The sequence below is a fragment of the Echinococcus granulosus genome, assembly GCF_000524195.1.
Source record: "Echinococcus granulosus chromosome Unknown EG_S00023, whole genome shotgun sequence".
Classification (NCBI taxonomy): Eukaryota; Metazoa; Platyhelminthes; class Cestoda; order Cyclophyllidea; family Taeniidae; genus Echinococcus; species Echinococcus granulosus.
Genome location: NW_020170403.1, coordinates 973,291 through 990,023, shown reverse-complemented (window position 1 = coordinate 990,023; position 16,733 = coordinate 973,291). Strand labels below are relative to the sequence as shown.

General features: G+C 44.8%; 2 protein-coding genes across 2 annotated transcripts; one reads left to right on the top strand and one right to left on the bottom strand. All coding sequences in view use genetic code 11, as the record gives it.

Moving 5' to 3' along the window:
* Positions 1-575: 575 nt before the first annotated feature.
* Positions 576-1,372, bottom strand: EGR_04030 (hypothetical protein; the record flags this gene model as incomplete). Its single annotated transcript, XM_024493279.1, has 4 exons — positions 576-739; positions 775-1,120; positions 1,160-1,294; positions 1,337-1,372. 4 exons carry the CDS (start codon positions 1,370-1,372, stop codon positions 576-578), a joined length of 681 nt encoding a protein of 226 aa, XP_024352378.1.
* A 1,079-nt stretch (positions 1,373-2,451) lies between these two features.
* On the top strand, positions 2,452-13,035 carry EGR_04029 (Kinesin-like protein KIF21B; the record flags this gene model as incomplete). The annotated part of the gene is made up of 16 exons (XM_024493278.1): positions 2,452-2,486; positions 2,519-2,686; positions 2,722-2,764; positions 2,800-2,961; positions 2,994-3,035; positions 3,073-3,156; positions 3,197-3,319; positions 3,366-3,671; positions 3,709-3,852; positions 3,900-4,148; positions 5,066-5,242; positions 6,244-6,448; positions 7,266-7,403; positions 7,750-8,256; positions 9,806-10,214; positions 12,801-13,035. 16 exons carry the CDS (start codon positions 2,452-2,454, stop codon positions 13,033-13,035), a joined length of 3,027 nt encoding a protein of 1,008 aa, XP_024352377.1.
* Between the last annotated feature and the right edge of the window lie 3,698 nt (positions 13,036-16,733).

The window sequence follows — 16,733 nt, the reverse complement described above, 5'->3', positions numbered from 1 at the left end:
CCCATGACATTCAACTAAATTGTTATGAGATGGATGTTAAAAAGAGCAGGAAATAGAGGGGCATGATGTCTGTACTCTACAATGCATGCAAGCAACCGGATGCACTATATATTCCAAAATACACTGGAAGCCACGCAGTTAACTGAGCCAGAAACTACATTAACTTTATGGCCACCTGACAACCAGAGGATTGATGTACATATGTTGCCGGTTAACCTGTAATATATTGCTGGACCCACAAAGTAACATATCGTTTCAGTTCACAAGTCCTGATAACTTCAACCACATGCGTCTTACCATAATACCAGTAAATTTGACCTTGATGAGAAAATCGCCTTAACATAGGGAACCGAAAGGACTAGTAGTTATTCACAAAATAATTTCGTGACTAGCTTAAATCCAGTACCAACGGGAACGCGTAGCCCTCTAGAAATATACTTTGGATGATAATATTCCTTTGCCTTCACTGAGGATCCTTATCATATGTTACTAATCTGATGCAATTATCAGAAGAACAAAATTTTTTCTACCAAAAAAGACCTAGTGCACACAAAGAATGGACCACCGCAAAGTACTCACGAGTGATTTTTCTCTTCATTGGGATAGAGGAGGTACTCCTCCAGCAGTGCGTCAAAGAGAATCCGAACACTGCAGCAAAACTCAGCACACAGACGCCTACTCCTATCTGTCCTCATGTACGCCGCAGCAGCTGCCTTAGAGAAACGCTCCCGGAAAACAGCTAGGAGAGGTCAGGCAAATGAAGATGAATCTTACTTGAGGGAAAGAGGACACTGTTACTCCTACTTAGTCCCATCGAATTGTTCAAAGATATGAAGTAGGGAAAGCCACTAAGATAGGTTTGGAGGAGATGCAAAACAGAAGACCATGAAGGCATTGGGGTAAGTGGTCTCACTGTTGAGCTCCGAGACGTCTCATAGGGACGGCAATGGCTTTCTAATATGGCGTACAATGTGTCGGGAAGTTTGATTTTGGGTGCGAAATTCGCATGCGCCTCTAGGGATTCGAAATTGGATTGCGCGAGGGAATCTGCGTCTAGTTCTGTCTCCTCGAGGGATTCGGATTGAGGCTGGGATTGTGGGGGTTCCAAAGGGAGGGCGGACTACAAGGAGGATTTAGCCACAAAACAAGGCAAACCTACAGCACGAGCCTTGGAGAGTTGTTCGCCTTTTTGCCACGTACCGGGGAGGGTATCCCAATCAACATCGTCACGAGCCTTTGCTGCACTCATCAGGACAGTGTCAATCCTCTCCTTACGTTTTTCCTTGTCCTTTATCTAGAGATAGCGGTGTTATATCAAGATGACACAGTGAGGTACTTTAGTTGCAAGCTCATCGATCTTCTGCTTTAGCATCCTAGTGAAATTATTAATATCCATAAGAAGGTCCTCTGAAACCTCTCTGTCCCATTTTTGTTTCCAACCAAGAAAGTGAACAAAATAGAGCGGAACACGCGAGCGCCCACTACTTGTGAATCCGCACAGTTGTGTGACCTAAAGAACTGTTGACAAATAAACAATGGGAACTTTGGCCTGGTAAATAAGCTTGGCTTTAGAAGGATCAGGTTCAAAGCAAAAAAGTCTATCTCCAATTTCGTACTTATGTGTTACAGGGGGCATGGCTTAATAGAAAATATAATCACAGCAAAAAACCTATGCGCCGCTTCTGCACCAACGCGCACAGAGAATGTGACCTTGGTACGAATTAATAGTCATGATTGTGAAAAGAAAAATTTTAAACATTATTGTTGTTAAAAGGAGTCATGTATACGAATCAGGGTACTTGACTGTACAAAAGATTAAAAATGCGTCCTTGCTACCCGAATAACCTAGCATTGTGGAACCTATAATGAATGCTAGAATCAAATGAAAATTAAAGAGAGCCTTTTTAGTGGGTCAACTCAAATAGAGTTTTAGAATAGCTTGTGCAGGTTTATATGCTTAAACTACGTTAGAGGAACCCGAGTATATCATACTGAACAAGTAACAACTGTCGGTTGTAACTGGTAACAAAAAGTCGGGTCGCACTAGGTACAAACACAACCTCTGTAAGTTCTAGCCCAGCATGCGCAGCTAAAAAACTGTTTAGTTAATAGGTGCCATTTTGTCAAGGGGCGTGCAAATTAACGGCCGTGGCGACCCTATGTAGCCTAACACTATTAACATTTAAGAACCTTAAATCACAAAATAGATTTTTTGAGGCAAAATACATTAAGGATCCTTTTGAACAGCTCCAACGCCAACCTGTTCTAAATTTCTGTGCTGTCTGTAGTAGCTTAAAGTGCAGTTTTATGGTAACAATAATTGCATTTAAACGTGTCTTTTTCAATCATTGGAATAGTGCCTAATAATGTAAATACCCGATGTTGATTGTTTGAAATCTCCGAGCTACAACGGAACGTTTTTGGCTCCACCGTTAAACGCCCTTTTTGAAAATGGCTGTCTCTGACAAAGTAACTGTGGCAGTCCGGTAGTCACTCTATTTACTATTAATTTTCTTAGTGTCCGTCCACTTGGTGAACATGGTGTCGGAGATGTTGTTGTACATGATTCGGCTTCCTCTTCTCTTATAATTGGAGTTGATCGTTCTTTCACTTTCGATCACATTTTCCCACCAGAATCAGAGCAAACCTCGGTTTATGACGTCTTAGTTGCACCCCTTATCAATGAGTATGCTATCTTTTGTGTGTAAATGCAATCTTTAGCTGTCTTATTGGAATAAATGCCACAGTACTAGCTTACGGGCAGGTTCGTGCGCACCGATACTCTTCAGTTATGTTTAGACCGGCTCGGGAAAAACCTATACCATGGGAACATCTTACGAAGTCGATGATTTTTCAATGACAGATGGTGTGGGGATAATCCCACGTGCCATTGTGAATCTCTTTGAGCAGATTGAAGGTATTACAGACAGTGAATTCGCGGTGGATGCTCAGTTTATCGAAGTTAGTCCGCATTATGAGTCATTTCTTCCTAGTTGTACAATGAAGAGCTAAGGGATTTGCTCACTCCTAGAAAGGTAAGATCGCAAACGCATTTTTGTAGTACATCTGTAGAATCCCGTTAAAATACAAGAAAAGATCGGTGGTGGGATCTACCTCTCTGGTGCAACGTCAGTTCGAATAAATTCCGTGTATGATGTAGGTATTTGAGCGTTGTTTTCCTTTTATTTCTCCAAAGGCTTTGCATCTTATAAGAGCAGGAGGCGAATCTCGATCTACCGGATCAACCAAAATGAATGCCCATAGTTCTCGGTCACATGCTATTTTAACTTTGCATATCAGTCAACGCAAAAAGGTTGATGTAAGTGTTTTAGGATATGCCTTTGATCCAAATACACCAATTTTAGGGCGATTCTCGTGTCGAATTAATTTCTTCAAAGTTCCATTTTGTTGACCTTGCTGGGAGTGAGAGGTTGGGCCGCACAGGCGCGGAGGGCGAGCGAGCGAAGGAGGGAATAAAAATAAATTACGGATTGCTTGCTCTGGGCAACGTTATTAACGCGCTTTCGGAGAACCAGAAGCATATTCCATACCGCGACTCCAAGCTCACTCGTCTCCTCTGCGATTCTCTGGGTGGAAACTCTCGCACTGTACTTATTGCCTGTATTTCTCCCGCCGAGATTGATATGAGTGAATCTATCAACACCCTTCAGGTAATAAAATTCTCATTTTGTCTACCAATCCTGCCAGTATGCCACTCGTGCCAAAAAGATCCGCAACACAATATCTGTTAATGTAGCGAATATGACTTCAGCTGACGCAGAGACGCTGAAGAAACTACTGGCTGAAAATCGTCGTCTGCGGCAGCAGCTGAAGCTAGTCACTTCTCAATCGGTAAGGAGGTTTGTATTTGCGCTCTTATTTTCCCTTGATTAACGTAGAGATTGGGAATGCGCTCTGGACCGTACTCACGCTCACCGAGTCGCTTAACAGCAGCGAAGCCTATATTGCCTCTCCGGGCCAAGGAGAACCTTGCGCAAATTGCGAGTTCTTTTGACAAGATTATAGCCCTTCGGATGAAGCAAATGAGTGAAATTACGAGTGTAGGTGCTGCGCGATTTCAGAGAATTTTGCAACTAGCGAACCTGAAAATGCAACACGCTGTTTTCGAGGGATGTGGTGATTTACAGGTTAGTTCTGTGCTGTTTGCACCGCCTTTTCTTGTATGAGTCCTTGAGTTATTGTTCCTACAGCTGTTGACCTCATTGGGCTTGTAATAGTGTTCCTGTTGTGGAGTTTTTCCGTGGTCTAAGTTTCTTACCGTAGGACATATTTAGTTTGCCAAATATGAGGGCAGTGAGTTTACTTTGGCGAATTTCTTTGCATATCTCAGGTTCTAACCGTCTTCTGTGCTAGAACTAACGCTAAAAAGCTTTCATAAGTGCAAAAAGGGTATTTTTAATACCTATGACTTATGCCTGCATTCGCGACTAAGCTGGCTGTACTTTCATTTATCTTCAAGTCGAGGCAAATTTGCGGCAACGTAACTCGAAGTTGTGTGTAATCGAAGCCTTTTGCCGCAGTTTCTACCCTAGTATTCTGTTTATTTTAGCGAATTCGGCTTCCCATATCACCTTCGCAGTGTTTGCTTCCCGGTTTTGTGTATTAATATTCCAACTATTAATTAATTTAGTCTGACCTCGTAGCAGATGTGTGCAGCTTACGTGATTTACGATGCTTCATGCAGCGTGCGCTATATTAAATTGTGGGGGACCTAATTAGGACTGTTCCAAGTGCCTGGCGTTAGGCGTTTTGCAAGACACCTTCACTCATGTATCATATTTTCCCACAAGAAAAAAAGACAAGAATCCTGTGAGCGCAGGAAATTCTCAGAGAAAAACTGGCATCTTAGCTTTTCTCCATACCGACACTGTTTGCTCGCTTTATTTTCTAGCCAGCCTTGGAATCATACTGTTATTGAGGAATGCTTAAAAGCACAAAGGTTCTGGGGGAGTGAGGGGATAGAGCTTGTGGTGGTTAGAGAGATGGCTCGATCAAGTACGCATTCGACTGTATATCTTTTTGCGGTTATTCTCGCTGTCTTAAGGCCAATCAGTTGATTGGACACATGCGAAACCTGGAGAAGGAGATTGATGACGCAGCAACGCGAGTGACCAACCTAGCGGAGGCCCTGCGCAAGTCCGCCGCGGCCACTCACGATCTGCTGAGCAAGGTTGAGCGGGCCATCCACTCCTTTCCGCCCTCATATCAGTATATACCACAGGTGAGTGAGTGCTGGCAGTTTTGGGCAGGTGTCTTGATTTTTCACTGTTTAAAAACCTGAACTGCTTATTGAAAATCAATGACACTATTTTATTCTAATGGAGAGAAGTTGTTTATTCAATTAGAAACGGAAGACCAGCAGTTTTTTCCTGGTTTGTGACTTCGAAACCCCAGATGTTTCTATTCTTGCTATTTGGTTTACGCTTTGAGGAATTTAAAAACTTGATTAGGGGTTTAAGCTGACAGAAGGACAGTGGGGACTATTATGCACGGCTTTAAAACAACGCTTACCGTTCCAGTAAATTTAGATTGAAGCCAATATGATGGTTTTGGGTTAAAATCAAGATGCTTGAATCCAGGCTCCCATGGCCTCTATGCCTTTTTGTCTTCTGGACATTATCCTAGTTAGTTTCATTGTTTGCGAGTTGTTTTAAGACATCCCATGCTTTGGCAAACACCTTTCCCAAACCAACTCACCGAATTCCACAAACTTTGTGTTTAGAAATCGATTCTGGTATGCCTGAATCGATGATTCTACTGGTTTTGAATCTTGTGAGCTCGAGCTCTTCATTTTCGTTTTACCAAAATCGCCTCTTGTAAATCCCATAAGCCACAGAGTTGCCACTTGTAGCCTGCACTTTGAACGAATATTATTTTAACCGTTTGGGACACAAAGGATCGTGCCATTTCATGTCATTGGAAAGATGAACAAAATGGATAATTTCTTATTTTAGCGACGGTGTCTTGTCAACGCAGTTGATTAGCTTTTGCGGGCTTTAACATTGTAGTAAAGGTTGTTTTTTGCAGTCTTGATTTTCGTAAGCTTGAAAGCTTCATTTCTGTGCTCCCTATGTTGGACTTGCTAGGGAGATTTACGACTTGCAAGAGCATAAATAGGGCACAACTTTTATCAACGCTTTTTCACTGTGGTCAGAATAGTGTCGATGAAATTCGAGTTAGTGGATTAAAGCGCCATTTTTAGAGTTTTTCGTTTCATCCTAGTCCATCCGCTCGGCCATGTCTACCCGCCTCTCAAACTCGGATTTGGCGGGTTTACAATGCTACAATAGTAACCTCATTAACGTCCTGCAATTCTCGCAGGCCGAGCACACGCGCAGCCTGGCTGTGGTACAGCAGCTCAATCAAATCGCCGGACCCTCTCTCCTCCGCCGCTACCTTCCCGCTCTTATTGGCAAAGTCACTGAAGGTGCGTTGCCGCACTGTTTCCTAATCTTTCTAAGTAGCACCTTTGGCTCAGTCTGTTGATACTCATCAACAGTATATCTGTGTTTTCCTATTTTTATTTGCGAAGTGATCCATATTTGTCGTCACCGAATGGAAAGCCTCTAAGTTCTCATTTTTGCACCTGCCATTCTCATTCTTGAAGTGCCTTCCTGCACATTTTGCCACTGTACATTACAGGATTTCCACGTAGCTGGATTTAACACTTCAAGCATGCTATCAATGTTGGATTTCACTCAGTTTTAAAAGATGCAGGCTTCTGGTGGAAGCCCGGTAATGGTACATTTAATCCATGGTACCCTAAGTAAACCCTGTTGCCAACCGGGTCAGCATCCAGTAAATGGTGGAGACTAAATGCTTAAATTTTGCTCTAGTCTAACTTACTTATTATGCCTATAAGAGATCCAGTAACCTTTTCCAGCGTCATGACCTTAAATCTTTTGATGCGTCTGCCGTACGCTTTCATCGAATTTGACCCGAAGGATGTCACCTTTCGGCATTTGCGTCACAGATAAATTGCATACCGTGCCCCACTTTTCCTCTCCCGAAAAGTTCGCGTACGCATGACCTCGGGTATATTTTATTGCTATAATGTTGTGTACTACGATCCTACTTCTCCAATGAAAATTTGGTTTTCACGGCGAAACGCAATTATCTGAGGCTCCTTTTACGATGCTTGGAATATTTTATTGTTAGAGTTCCCTGTCTTGCTGTTCCGCAGTTTCATTAGTGAACACGAACGGATTTCCCTGCTTAAGCTTGAAGTTTTTTTGGCGTTGCAGGCGCTGGAATGCGTTTAGAACAGTTTGACGATGGAAAGGGTATTCAGCAGGACGGACCTTCTATTTCTTCTCTCCTTCCCGGTCTCTTGGAGGGATCCGTCAAACGCAAACCAGGCTCTCTGCGATCGGGCCCGTCAAGTAAATTTTGGAACTTCTTGTCTTGTTCACTCCGCTCCTTTTGTGAAAGTTACAGCAAGTATTCGGGGTCCATAGCTTTACTGTCTCAATTCATTTCAAGTGATGCAGTAGGTGCTTTTCAACCGTAATTGGAATTTACTTCTATCCAACTACCTCTCTACAGCTTCTGGTAGTAAACGAATGTTGCGTACATGCGGGAGTGCTTCATGTTTTAGAAATTGGAGAATAGTGGAACTGTTTTTATTAGGTTGTAAAGGTACAATCTAGGTCAGGCTATGCGGGTTCCTAATGCTGATACTGCGATGGTTTTATTCTGCCCCAATCGATTTGTTTATTTAATCACCAGCTTTGGCAGTTGAATCGCGACGCGGCTTAGGTGTAAAAAAGCCCGTATCACGAGTTCGCCAGGCACCAGCCGCCACCTTCCATCAGCAGCAACATCGGCAACAGTCGACCTCCAGACCAATCGGATTGTCCTCAAAGAACCCGGGGATGAGCTACGTTGCCGCGATGGGATGTAACCACGTCCCGGAGGAGTACCTCTCTATGCTTGAGACGGCGGCACCGCAAGTCACCGCTACTCTCACCTCGGTGGAGGTGGCTGATCCCTCTTGTCCCACTTTTTCTGCCGCTGGCAATGCTGACGTCGGCGATTACAGTTCCCCCTCCGCCACCGACTGCGCCAATCATTATGTCATCGCTCAACGCACCGTCACTCGGCCCACCCGCGCCTCTCCTCGTCTTCACAGCCAAGTGCCTCCCCTGCCAAACATGGATGTTGGAGATGAGGAAATGCCTCCTTGCCATAGCCAACCCCCCGTCCGACATCACCACGTTCCCGTTTCCTCCAGGGGTGTGTTCATCTTGACCTTTTGGAATTTATTCAGTGATACAGTTTAAGTTGGTCATTTGCAGGTACTTTTGATTGTTGCCACGGATTTTAAGCACGTTAGTACACATTTTTGTTTTTCGAGGGGACTTGTCTATTTTTAGATTTATTCCACCAGTCATTCTGATGCCTCCGCTGTATACGTTTTTGAGTAAAATGTAAGTTAACTTGTTTTTTTTTCCAAAAGCTCGAGTCTTTGTTGAAACCAATGTCCACTGAAGATATAGCATTGAGAAATCTGGTGCACACCTGCTACGGTATTAGTGACATGAGGTGGAATTTCCCCAGCTCGTTCAGAATTTCAGTTTAACAAACTACCACACGGATTCCACAGTGCTGGAATTGGAAACGGTTTTGACCTCGTTTCCCGGTGCTTTTTGGTTAGGTGTAGATCATGGCTTCGTGAGATTTCGCCTCAGTTTGTGCCACTCTGTGTGAAATCACGTTTGTTTTTTTACCTCTTCTTATAATCAATATGGTGAGGTGTACTAAGAGGGTGTTTTTGGTCGTTTGTTTATCGCCCTGGCAAATCTGAAGTGCAATTCTGCAGACCCCAGTTTTCATTTCCTACGGTCATGTTTGCCAAAGAGAGGTGTTTACATTGCTAACTGTTTTGGCTGAATAATTCCACTAAAATCTCATGAAAAGTGCTTTAGGATGTTCTTTGATACGGAAGGAGCGGGTTTTTGCTGAAAGCGAAGTGATTATCTACTCGTGCCTTGTTTTACTCGACCGCTCTCCATAAAGTTCCATCACAGCTGAATCGACCTTTTTGCGGGAATCCGCCCCAGTCCGTGTCGAGTTGTTTGGAATTGTGGATTGTCTGGTTGGAATCATCCTTCTTTTGTTAAGGGTGATTCGCAAAGTGACAAAGTTTCTTCTGTTGTCGCCGATTTTGGGAGGAGGATACTGTTGACGGAATATTATGTCAATTCTAATTGTGCCCAAAGACCAACTCTTTTTAACCACCGAAGCTGGAGGGGGAATGTCGTGAAAGTTTTATATGAACCAATGGCACTGCACTACTCAAGTGTTGTATCTTGTCAAAAACCGATTTGGTGGTACTGCAAACGCTTCTTATTCTCCACAGCTCCGCCGGTTGCTTCTGCTCACCTCCATTCAACACCAAGTGCTTGAAAAGACAATTATGCTTTCGTTTTTTTCCCAAATTTATAGTTTTTTTGAAGCAAAATGAATTTTTTTTACTTTATGGGGCGTTTCTTAGACCGAACAGCCGATAGTGACGTTCGGTCTATCGATACTCTTTTTATTGTACCCGACTAAATGGGCACCGCCGATGCTTGGTGTCTAGTACTGAAAGCGTGCTGTATTTCAGTTGTTTATAAGAAAACACTAAGAAAGTGATATCCTATTCAGGACTACAAGTCTACGTCACCGCATTTTCGCACATTTGTTTGTAGTGATTAGCTAGTTGCCAGTCCATTTTGCGATTTGTTTTTACTGACTCCCCAAAATCTGAACAAGTGTTCTTTTTCTCCTTTCGTGCCTTTAGTGGTGTGGCGCAACGGTCTGCCACTTCCAGTCGTGGACAGTCCAGAACAGGAGAATTGCCCACCTCCTGACCTTCCAGTGCACGAGGCTGCACGAAACTCTCGCCTGGATGCTGGTCAAGACTGCAAGCCAGCGACAAGTGGTGAAGTTTTGCGTACTCTACCTTGCCACGCCTCCTCCCACGTCTCTAAACGCACTCTCGCTGAAGTGGGCCTAAGCGACGAGGACGACGCCAATGTCAACGGTATTGGTGGTGGTAGTCGTGGCAACGCTGGCAGCGCTGGTCCAACCTGTTCCGCGATAAATGTGGGCGGTGGTGATGATAATCCCAACGAGGAGGACGACGATGATGGTGCACAATCCGAGGGTACCACAATTGCCGCGGTTGGATCGCGGGAGACCGGCAAGCGGTCTAAGTTTACTCTCCGTCGCAGCATCTTGGAGCGCTTTCAACGCTGCGGGATCGATTTTTCCACCTTCGCGCCGCCTTGAGAGAAGCAACAGGGATATAGCAAAGGCCGGTGTTTTTGTACAGTTCCAGCAGGCAGGAATGAAGGAGGAATAAGCAGCCCGTTGTGTAACTTTTCCCCCTCCGTCCTCTTCCTCCCTATCTCCCTCTTTTTGGTCTAAATCCCAACTTTTTGTCACCGTGTATGCGTAAGTCTTATTTTGATGGCTGATTAGTAAGGTATGTAACAGGGCTATAATCGTAACACGTTTGTTACTCTCTCTCCCCAACTCTGACGTTCTGCCCACCAATTGCCGAAAGTGCACCTCTTTGGATGTTGCTCTATAGCCTCTACTGCTGCGTAAATTTTTATTTTTCTAAGTGAATATCAGCCACTGTACTCAGCGCATGACTTTGATCAATCTGCGTTCTTGGGCGTGTGACTCTCTGTCAATGCTAATTGTGGTCTTGGTGTGTTCGTAGTGGCCTTTTTCGTGGAAACAGGCTAAGTGATGACTGTGTTGTGCTCATTTTTCGTTCCCCACCGGTGGGATTCGGCACTCTGTACGATCTGTAAGTAGAACACGGGCTGTGTGGGATGGTTGCCTGTGCGACCACACACCAACCTTATTAAGTAAGGGTGTGAGTCGTCCCTATTCAGGCCAAAAGGTGTAGGTACGCCATTGGGCAAAATCAAAATCCCAAGTACCGGTTTCGTGACGAGTGTACCATTGCTGTCTCATGAGAACCAATAACCCATCCCAGTTAGGTCAGTGTCCGTGTGGAGAGGAAGTGAAGCCTTTTTCCCGATGTTTTGTCCCTTATGGGTTTTTTTTCCTTTATATTGTGGTATCGGCGACACAGCAGAACTCGGATTTGTGGGTATGATTACCTCACTTTATCAAGTTGTTTCAGTTTGTATTTATGCCGTAATCATCTCGGGTCCCCACATGGGTTTTTCGCCTTTGACGTTACGGTCCTGCGCTGACCACCCGCTCAGGCGTGCTTGTTCTAACTGGTATTGCTTTACCCACCGCCCCCCCCCCCCCCCTCCTAATAATCCCTGAATTGGGCAACCACCGGGGTGAGTCACAAAGGCTCATGCGCCCTTTTGTACTGCGTGGCTTAGGAAGTAAAGCATGACCAGCAATTGGTTTGCGTTGTTTAAGATCCCCTATCCATCATTAGAATGCCTTTCCGTTTGCAGCAGCCGCCTTTTTTGATGATTCCAAAGAAAATGATTAATTTAAAGTAGCTCTTAAACCTCCCCAATCTTTCGTGTGGAGCGTGCACCGACGAATGTGTGTTCCTCCGCAAACTCACTGTGTGCCAAATTCCCGATGTGATTTTTAGGTTTCTGCTTTGCTAAGCCGAAAACGTGTACCCTGATATGGTGCCCGCAACTCACTGAGAGGGCAGGTTGAGGCACTGTTGAATGTGCGGAGTCTGGCTTACTAATCAGCGCCGTGTTTCGTCCCAGTTTCAGCTTCCTACGTATCTCAATGTGGAACAGCCATCTTCCATGGACTTTTTGGCAATCTTTGGAACGGTAAAGAGGTCCCAGATCCTCAAACTTTGTTCGTACTTCACTACTCATGTCCATAGATGGCTTTGACGTGCTCCTCTTCTGTCTTCTTTATTTGATTTGATGCAAAACTTGAGGTTTGGGTGTTCCCATAAGTCAAAATAGGTTTTTTATGGTTGCTGTACCATGGATGTCCGTCTACTCCTTCTAGGGCGATTTGACTTGGAGGACTCGTTACTCTTCTAGATGGGCGTTCTTAAGGTTACCGCCCATTTAGACTTTTACTCCGAAAGAAGCCTTGTTAAAATTTCATGAGAGAGTTGACAGCACAACATGCCCCTTGTAAAGATTCAGGGATTTGTGCTGTTCAAGGCTCTCCGAGGCTTTCTAGTGGTCCATTTGCCGTTTAGTCATCCATCTTGGTCCAGGTTGCAGAACTTCAGATTGGGGGTACTTGCCAAACATTGTCCTCACTTTGACAATCCTTCTGGTTTGAGTTTCCTCACATTCACCTTTCCACAGTAAGATTCCTTCTCCAAGCTACTTAGTTGAGGTTTTTATTGTCATCATTCTCCGAACACCCCAAAGAATGTGCAGATCTGCCTGTAGTTTGGTCGCAAATGTATCGAAGGGCTGTTGAGCCAATCCGGAGCAGAATATTACGGTAACGGAATCAGCGGAGGGTGCAGAACGGAGGCGGCCGTGCATACGTCCAAAGTAACTACGGTTGTCATGATCTGCCAATCTTATGGCATTTTGCAAGGTTGCTCTGTGGTCCTGAAGTTTGTTGCGAAGCCTCGAGTGTGGAGCTTAATCAAACCATCCTTTGAGAAAGAAAAGTCATTATCGTGCAACCACAAGGGGTATTCACTTCAGGAGTACTGGCAGAGGGAGCCCCTGTTGCCTTAGAGTTCCTTCAAATGTGTAAACCTCTTCACAGCGCTCTACGTGTCTATTCAGGAAAGTTTTTTCCTTTAAAATGTTTTGCTTTTGAAAATGCCTTTTGAATTTTAATCGTGGGAGTCGTACTGTTGAAGTTCTCTACTCCATCACGGGACCCAGTAACCATTGGTCGGGTCAATCACCGCGGTCATTAACTGATGCAATTGACCTCACCTCCACCCACCTGTCATTTGCTCTGGCCCACTTCATTACAGGCAACAAAGGTGCTGCCGCCTCCCGTTTTCCTCTAGAAGTAGAGGGCGAAGCGGATTATGCTCCTCTGCCATCCTTGGGCAAAATTACTTTGTTGAGGTAAGGATTTGACACGGAACTGTGATTGTTGGAGGCAAACCATGACCACCGGTCTTTAAGCGTAAACCTTTTGGAGGAATAAAAGGAGCATTTACCGACTTTCAATGCTATTGCTCACCAAAATAAGCCCTGAAAAGAGACTTCCCATCACCACGAAGGCACGACTGAGTTAAAAGGTAACTCAGAAATGCGATGAAAATTTGGCATTTTACGATGAATGCTCAAATTGTCGGATCCGGTCACTCCGATCTTTGCATAATACTATGAGGCAATTAGATTCTTTCGATTTTGACAGTAACATTTACGTGACCGCAAATAACTTCTGGAGCCGTTATTGCCACTAGCTATTGCAAATTGTCATGGAGGCCATTGTCATTGTCATTTCTGCTTCACATTTATTTCCCACTTGAATGTCTTCTCTCCTTAATCGTTGGATTGAAGGGGACGGGGTTAGGCAGCGTGCCCCTTCTCCCCAATCCTAATGTGTGATATGAAGTCTTCGTGAGGTCTTGTCATTTAAAAGAGCAAGAAAGTTTTAGCCGCTCCTTAAAGGTGCGTTTTTATTTTGCACACACCTTGAAGGTGCGTAGAGAAGATGCCTCTCTGTCGTAATTGCGGCTTGACCTTGAATATGTGAAAAAAATTTCGTCTTTAGTGCACCATACACACACACACACACACACACACACACACACAAGAGCTTAATCTTCTGAAGATGAGGTGTTGCTCGCCTCCGAGGTGCGGGGTGGGCAGGGTGTGAATCGCTTGAGGGTTCCTAATGATGGCATGGTTGATAGCTCAACGAGCAGGTGAAAGAAGTGATAGAGAGATTGACGGTCTTGGCAACTGATTTTCACCTCTTAATGTGTGTGGTCACTTCTACTTGCACCTGTTGCAATGTTCGCCCTATCCGCAGTAACCTTCCATCGCAAGTTGATGCATGCGTTGTGGCGCCTTGCGACTTGTCTGAAGGCGAAAGAAGACATAGTACTCGGACAGGCTATGTATTGCCGATGTACGGCCCAAGATTTATGCCGTCCAGTGAAAGAACAATCACGAAGCTCTTCAGTGGTTGCCGGAAAATCAAAACGCAGTCAAACGAACAGCCAAGGTGTTGCATTGTCCTTCCTTCTATTGAGCCTTTTTCCCGGCAGTCTTCTTGGCCAACCTTTTGCGCCAGCTGCCACAACGTAGTCGGTGCTTCAAAAAACAAAGGTTCTGCAAACGAACTGCGCCAGTCATCGAATTTACGTGCAACTGGGAGGACTTCTGATCGCAACGCCACTGAATCCTCATGATAATTCCACTAGATCTGTAGTTCCGCCTTGTTTGGGACTGATTGGGGAGGGGAAAATATGCTGACCATCTCGTCTGTCCATCGTTAGGAGTAAGAATTCTGGCCGAAAAACAGTCATATAACTAAGGACGGGGTTAAAAATAGCTTAGTTACGTTAAGGTTTCGCGTCTGTTTCTCCTTGCTACTTTATTCTCGCTTCAGCACTGTCCAGCCACATGTTGATCGGAGCTTTATCCAGCTAGCAGAGAGGCGGTGGAGGTATGACAAGTTCACTTGCTTTACATCTTCATATCAACACTGTAGGCAGCTCTATAACCAACTTTTCCAAATAATTCACACTTAGTGACGCTTCCGTTGTTGACATCTTTCCTGCAGAGCATGGGACTGGAGTGGTTGTCGAAGGTTGATGTCATTTTCATCCCTCCTGTTATGGGTCGTCACCGATCCCTCCATCCGCAGCAATGTGTACTTCTTCTGCCAGCTAAGGTTTATCAAGCAGCAGTAGAAATCAGAAAATAACGCCCTTTACGATCAATTTACTTTCCGCTACCATCAATGCATTGCTCCAAGACTTCCCCGAAGACGAAAGAAGTCACTACTAGCGTGGAACATGCATCGTCGCGGTATGGAAGGGATGAGGGGCTATTGGCATGGCGTGGATGCCATGTCGCTTAGTGGAAGTACGGAAGCGGAGCCTCAGATGTTCAATACGACGGGTGCCTTATTTTTCATTTGCCTTAATTAGTCTGATGCGTCTTTCCTACGGACCCATTAGCGGAATCTAATTCTTCAAACGACTTCCGCTATCCTCCTACCCTTGATGCAGGACACATACTTTTGCCAGGCTTCATGGCATAAGCGACCACCGGATGACACCTATCTATCCACGTCTTCATCGTTCATACGCATAACCAATCGCGTGTACTTTATCACTTCCTACGCTTTTTTTCCACCACAGGGAATTTTTGACCACCTGATACTTCATTTCACTTTGGCGCCAGGAGGCGAATTGTGGTACCAGGAGAGGAGGGTAAATGATCCTGACATTGTGGAATTTTATGTCAGTGTTGCGCAGCCATAAAATCCGTTCGTACACTGTCTGCGGTTCCTTTTTTGGACCGAAACTATGTTGATTTGGGAAGATTAGGTTGGAGACAGAATACCTCGTCTATTTTGACTTGACTGGCAGTTGGATGTACCATCACCTCGGAAGGAGTGGCCTCTTTCCCCTACACTTCCAAGGAGAATGTGAACGATGCCTGGAACTTGAACCTGATGTAGGCATTTAAATTGCTCTTTTCAAGCTCCATCGGTTGCGCTTCCACCCGACAGCATGAATGCCCAGACTCGCTTGTTCCTTCCCAGATTTTCCGTGCTTTAAGTCTTCTCCCACACTGGAATGGGAGAAGGAGAATCTGAGCGCCAGTGAAAGCAGTAAATGAGACTGACCTATGTAACAAGAACAATCCCGATTTCGGTGGGACGTTATCGGGTCGGTATGTGTTGTTATCTACTGAAAGAGTGGAAACTAATAACAGAGGAATTAAAATGGCTTCCGCTTTGGAATGACCCGTAGTCTTAATTTCCAAACAATGGTCCCAAAGGAAGGCCTAGTGTGACTCCTTGAAGAGTTTGATTCATTTTATGGTCTAAGAACATGTCATTCCCCTTTCTAATGACACATTTAGGTAAGTTACTAAGAAAAGTGCTTGACACAGAATGGCATCACTGTAGTGCATTATCTAGCCCTCAGCACAACCGCCTAGATGGATTCTTTTGGACGTGTCTCGACTTATAGACCACCCCTAGTAGGGAGAATTTTACATATCGCCGAGTTTGTTGCAGACATCAACCAAATGAGGTCAGCCTAGTGATTTATAAACGTTCTCAGTGTACTTTGGACTACGCCGTCTCATCACACTCCACAGGATCGTCTCTGGGTCACGCCGATCTTCGTGTCTCTCGGTGTCGCTGTTCATTAATCCTCAATCTTATTCCATTCTGGGATGGGTTATCAAAAAATTAGGAAAGCTTTGAGACGCCACATCGAGACTAATCTAGCCAGACAGCTGAGCACTTCTGAAGTTGTATGAAGCGGATGCAATTAATGAGACGAAGCTCTCAGACATGCATTCTCTGTTACTGAACTCTCAAGCAAAATTACTTCTTGGGTGCAAAAAGGGATATTCTACTTTATTCATCTCCCAATAGAGGCTAGAATACGAAAGCCTAGACAGGAATGCCTTAACTCAGCCTGTACCAGTGACCTTTGAAGCAGACCACCTCATCGATCGACTGGATGCAACAGCTGTGCAATCAGCTGGTCGCAATGACTGCGCGGCGAATTGGTTGAGGCGGTGCCGCCATCATTACCCGCGACGCAGCCACAAACTTGAACTGCAGAA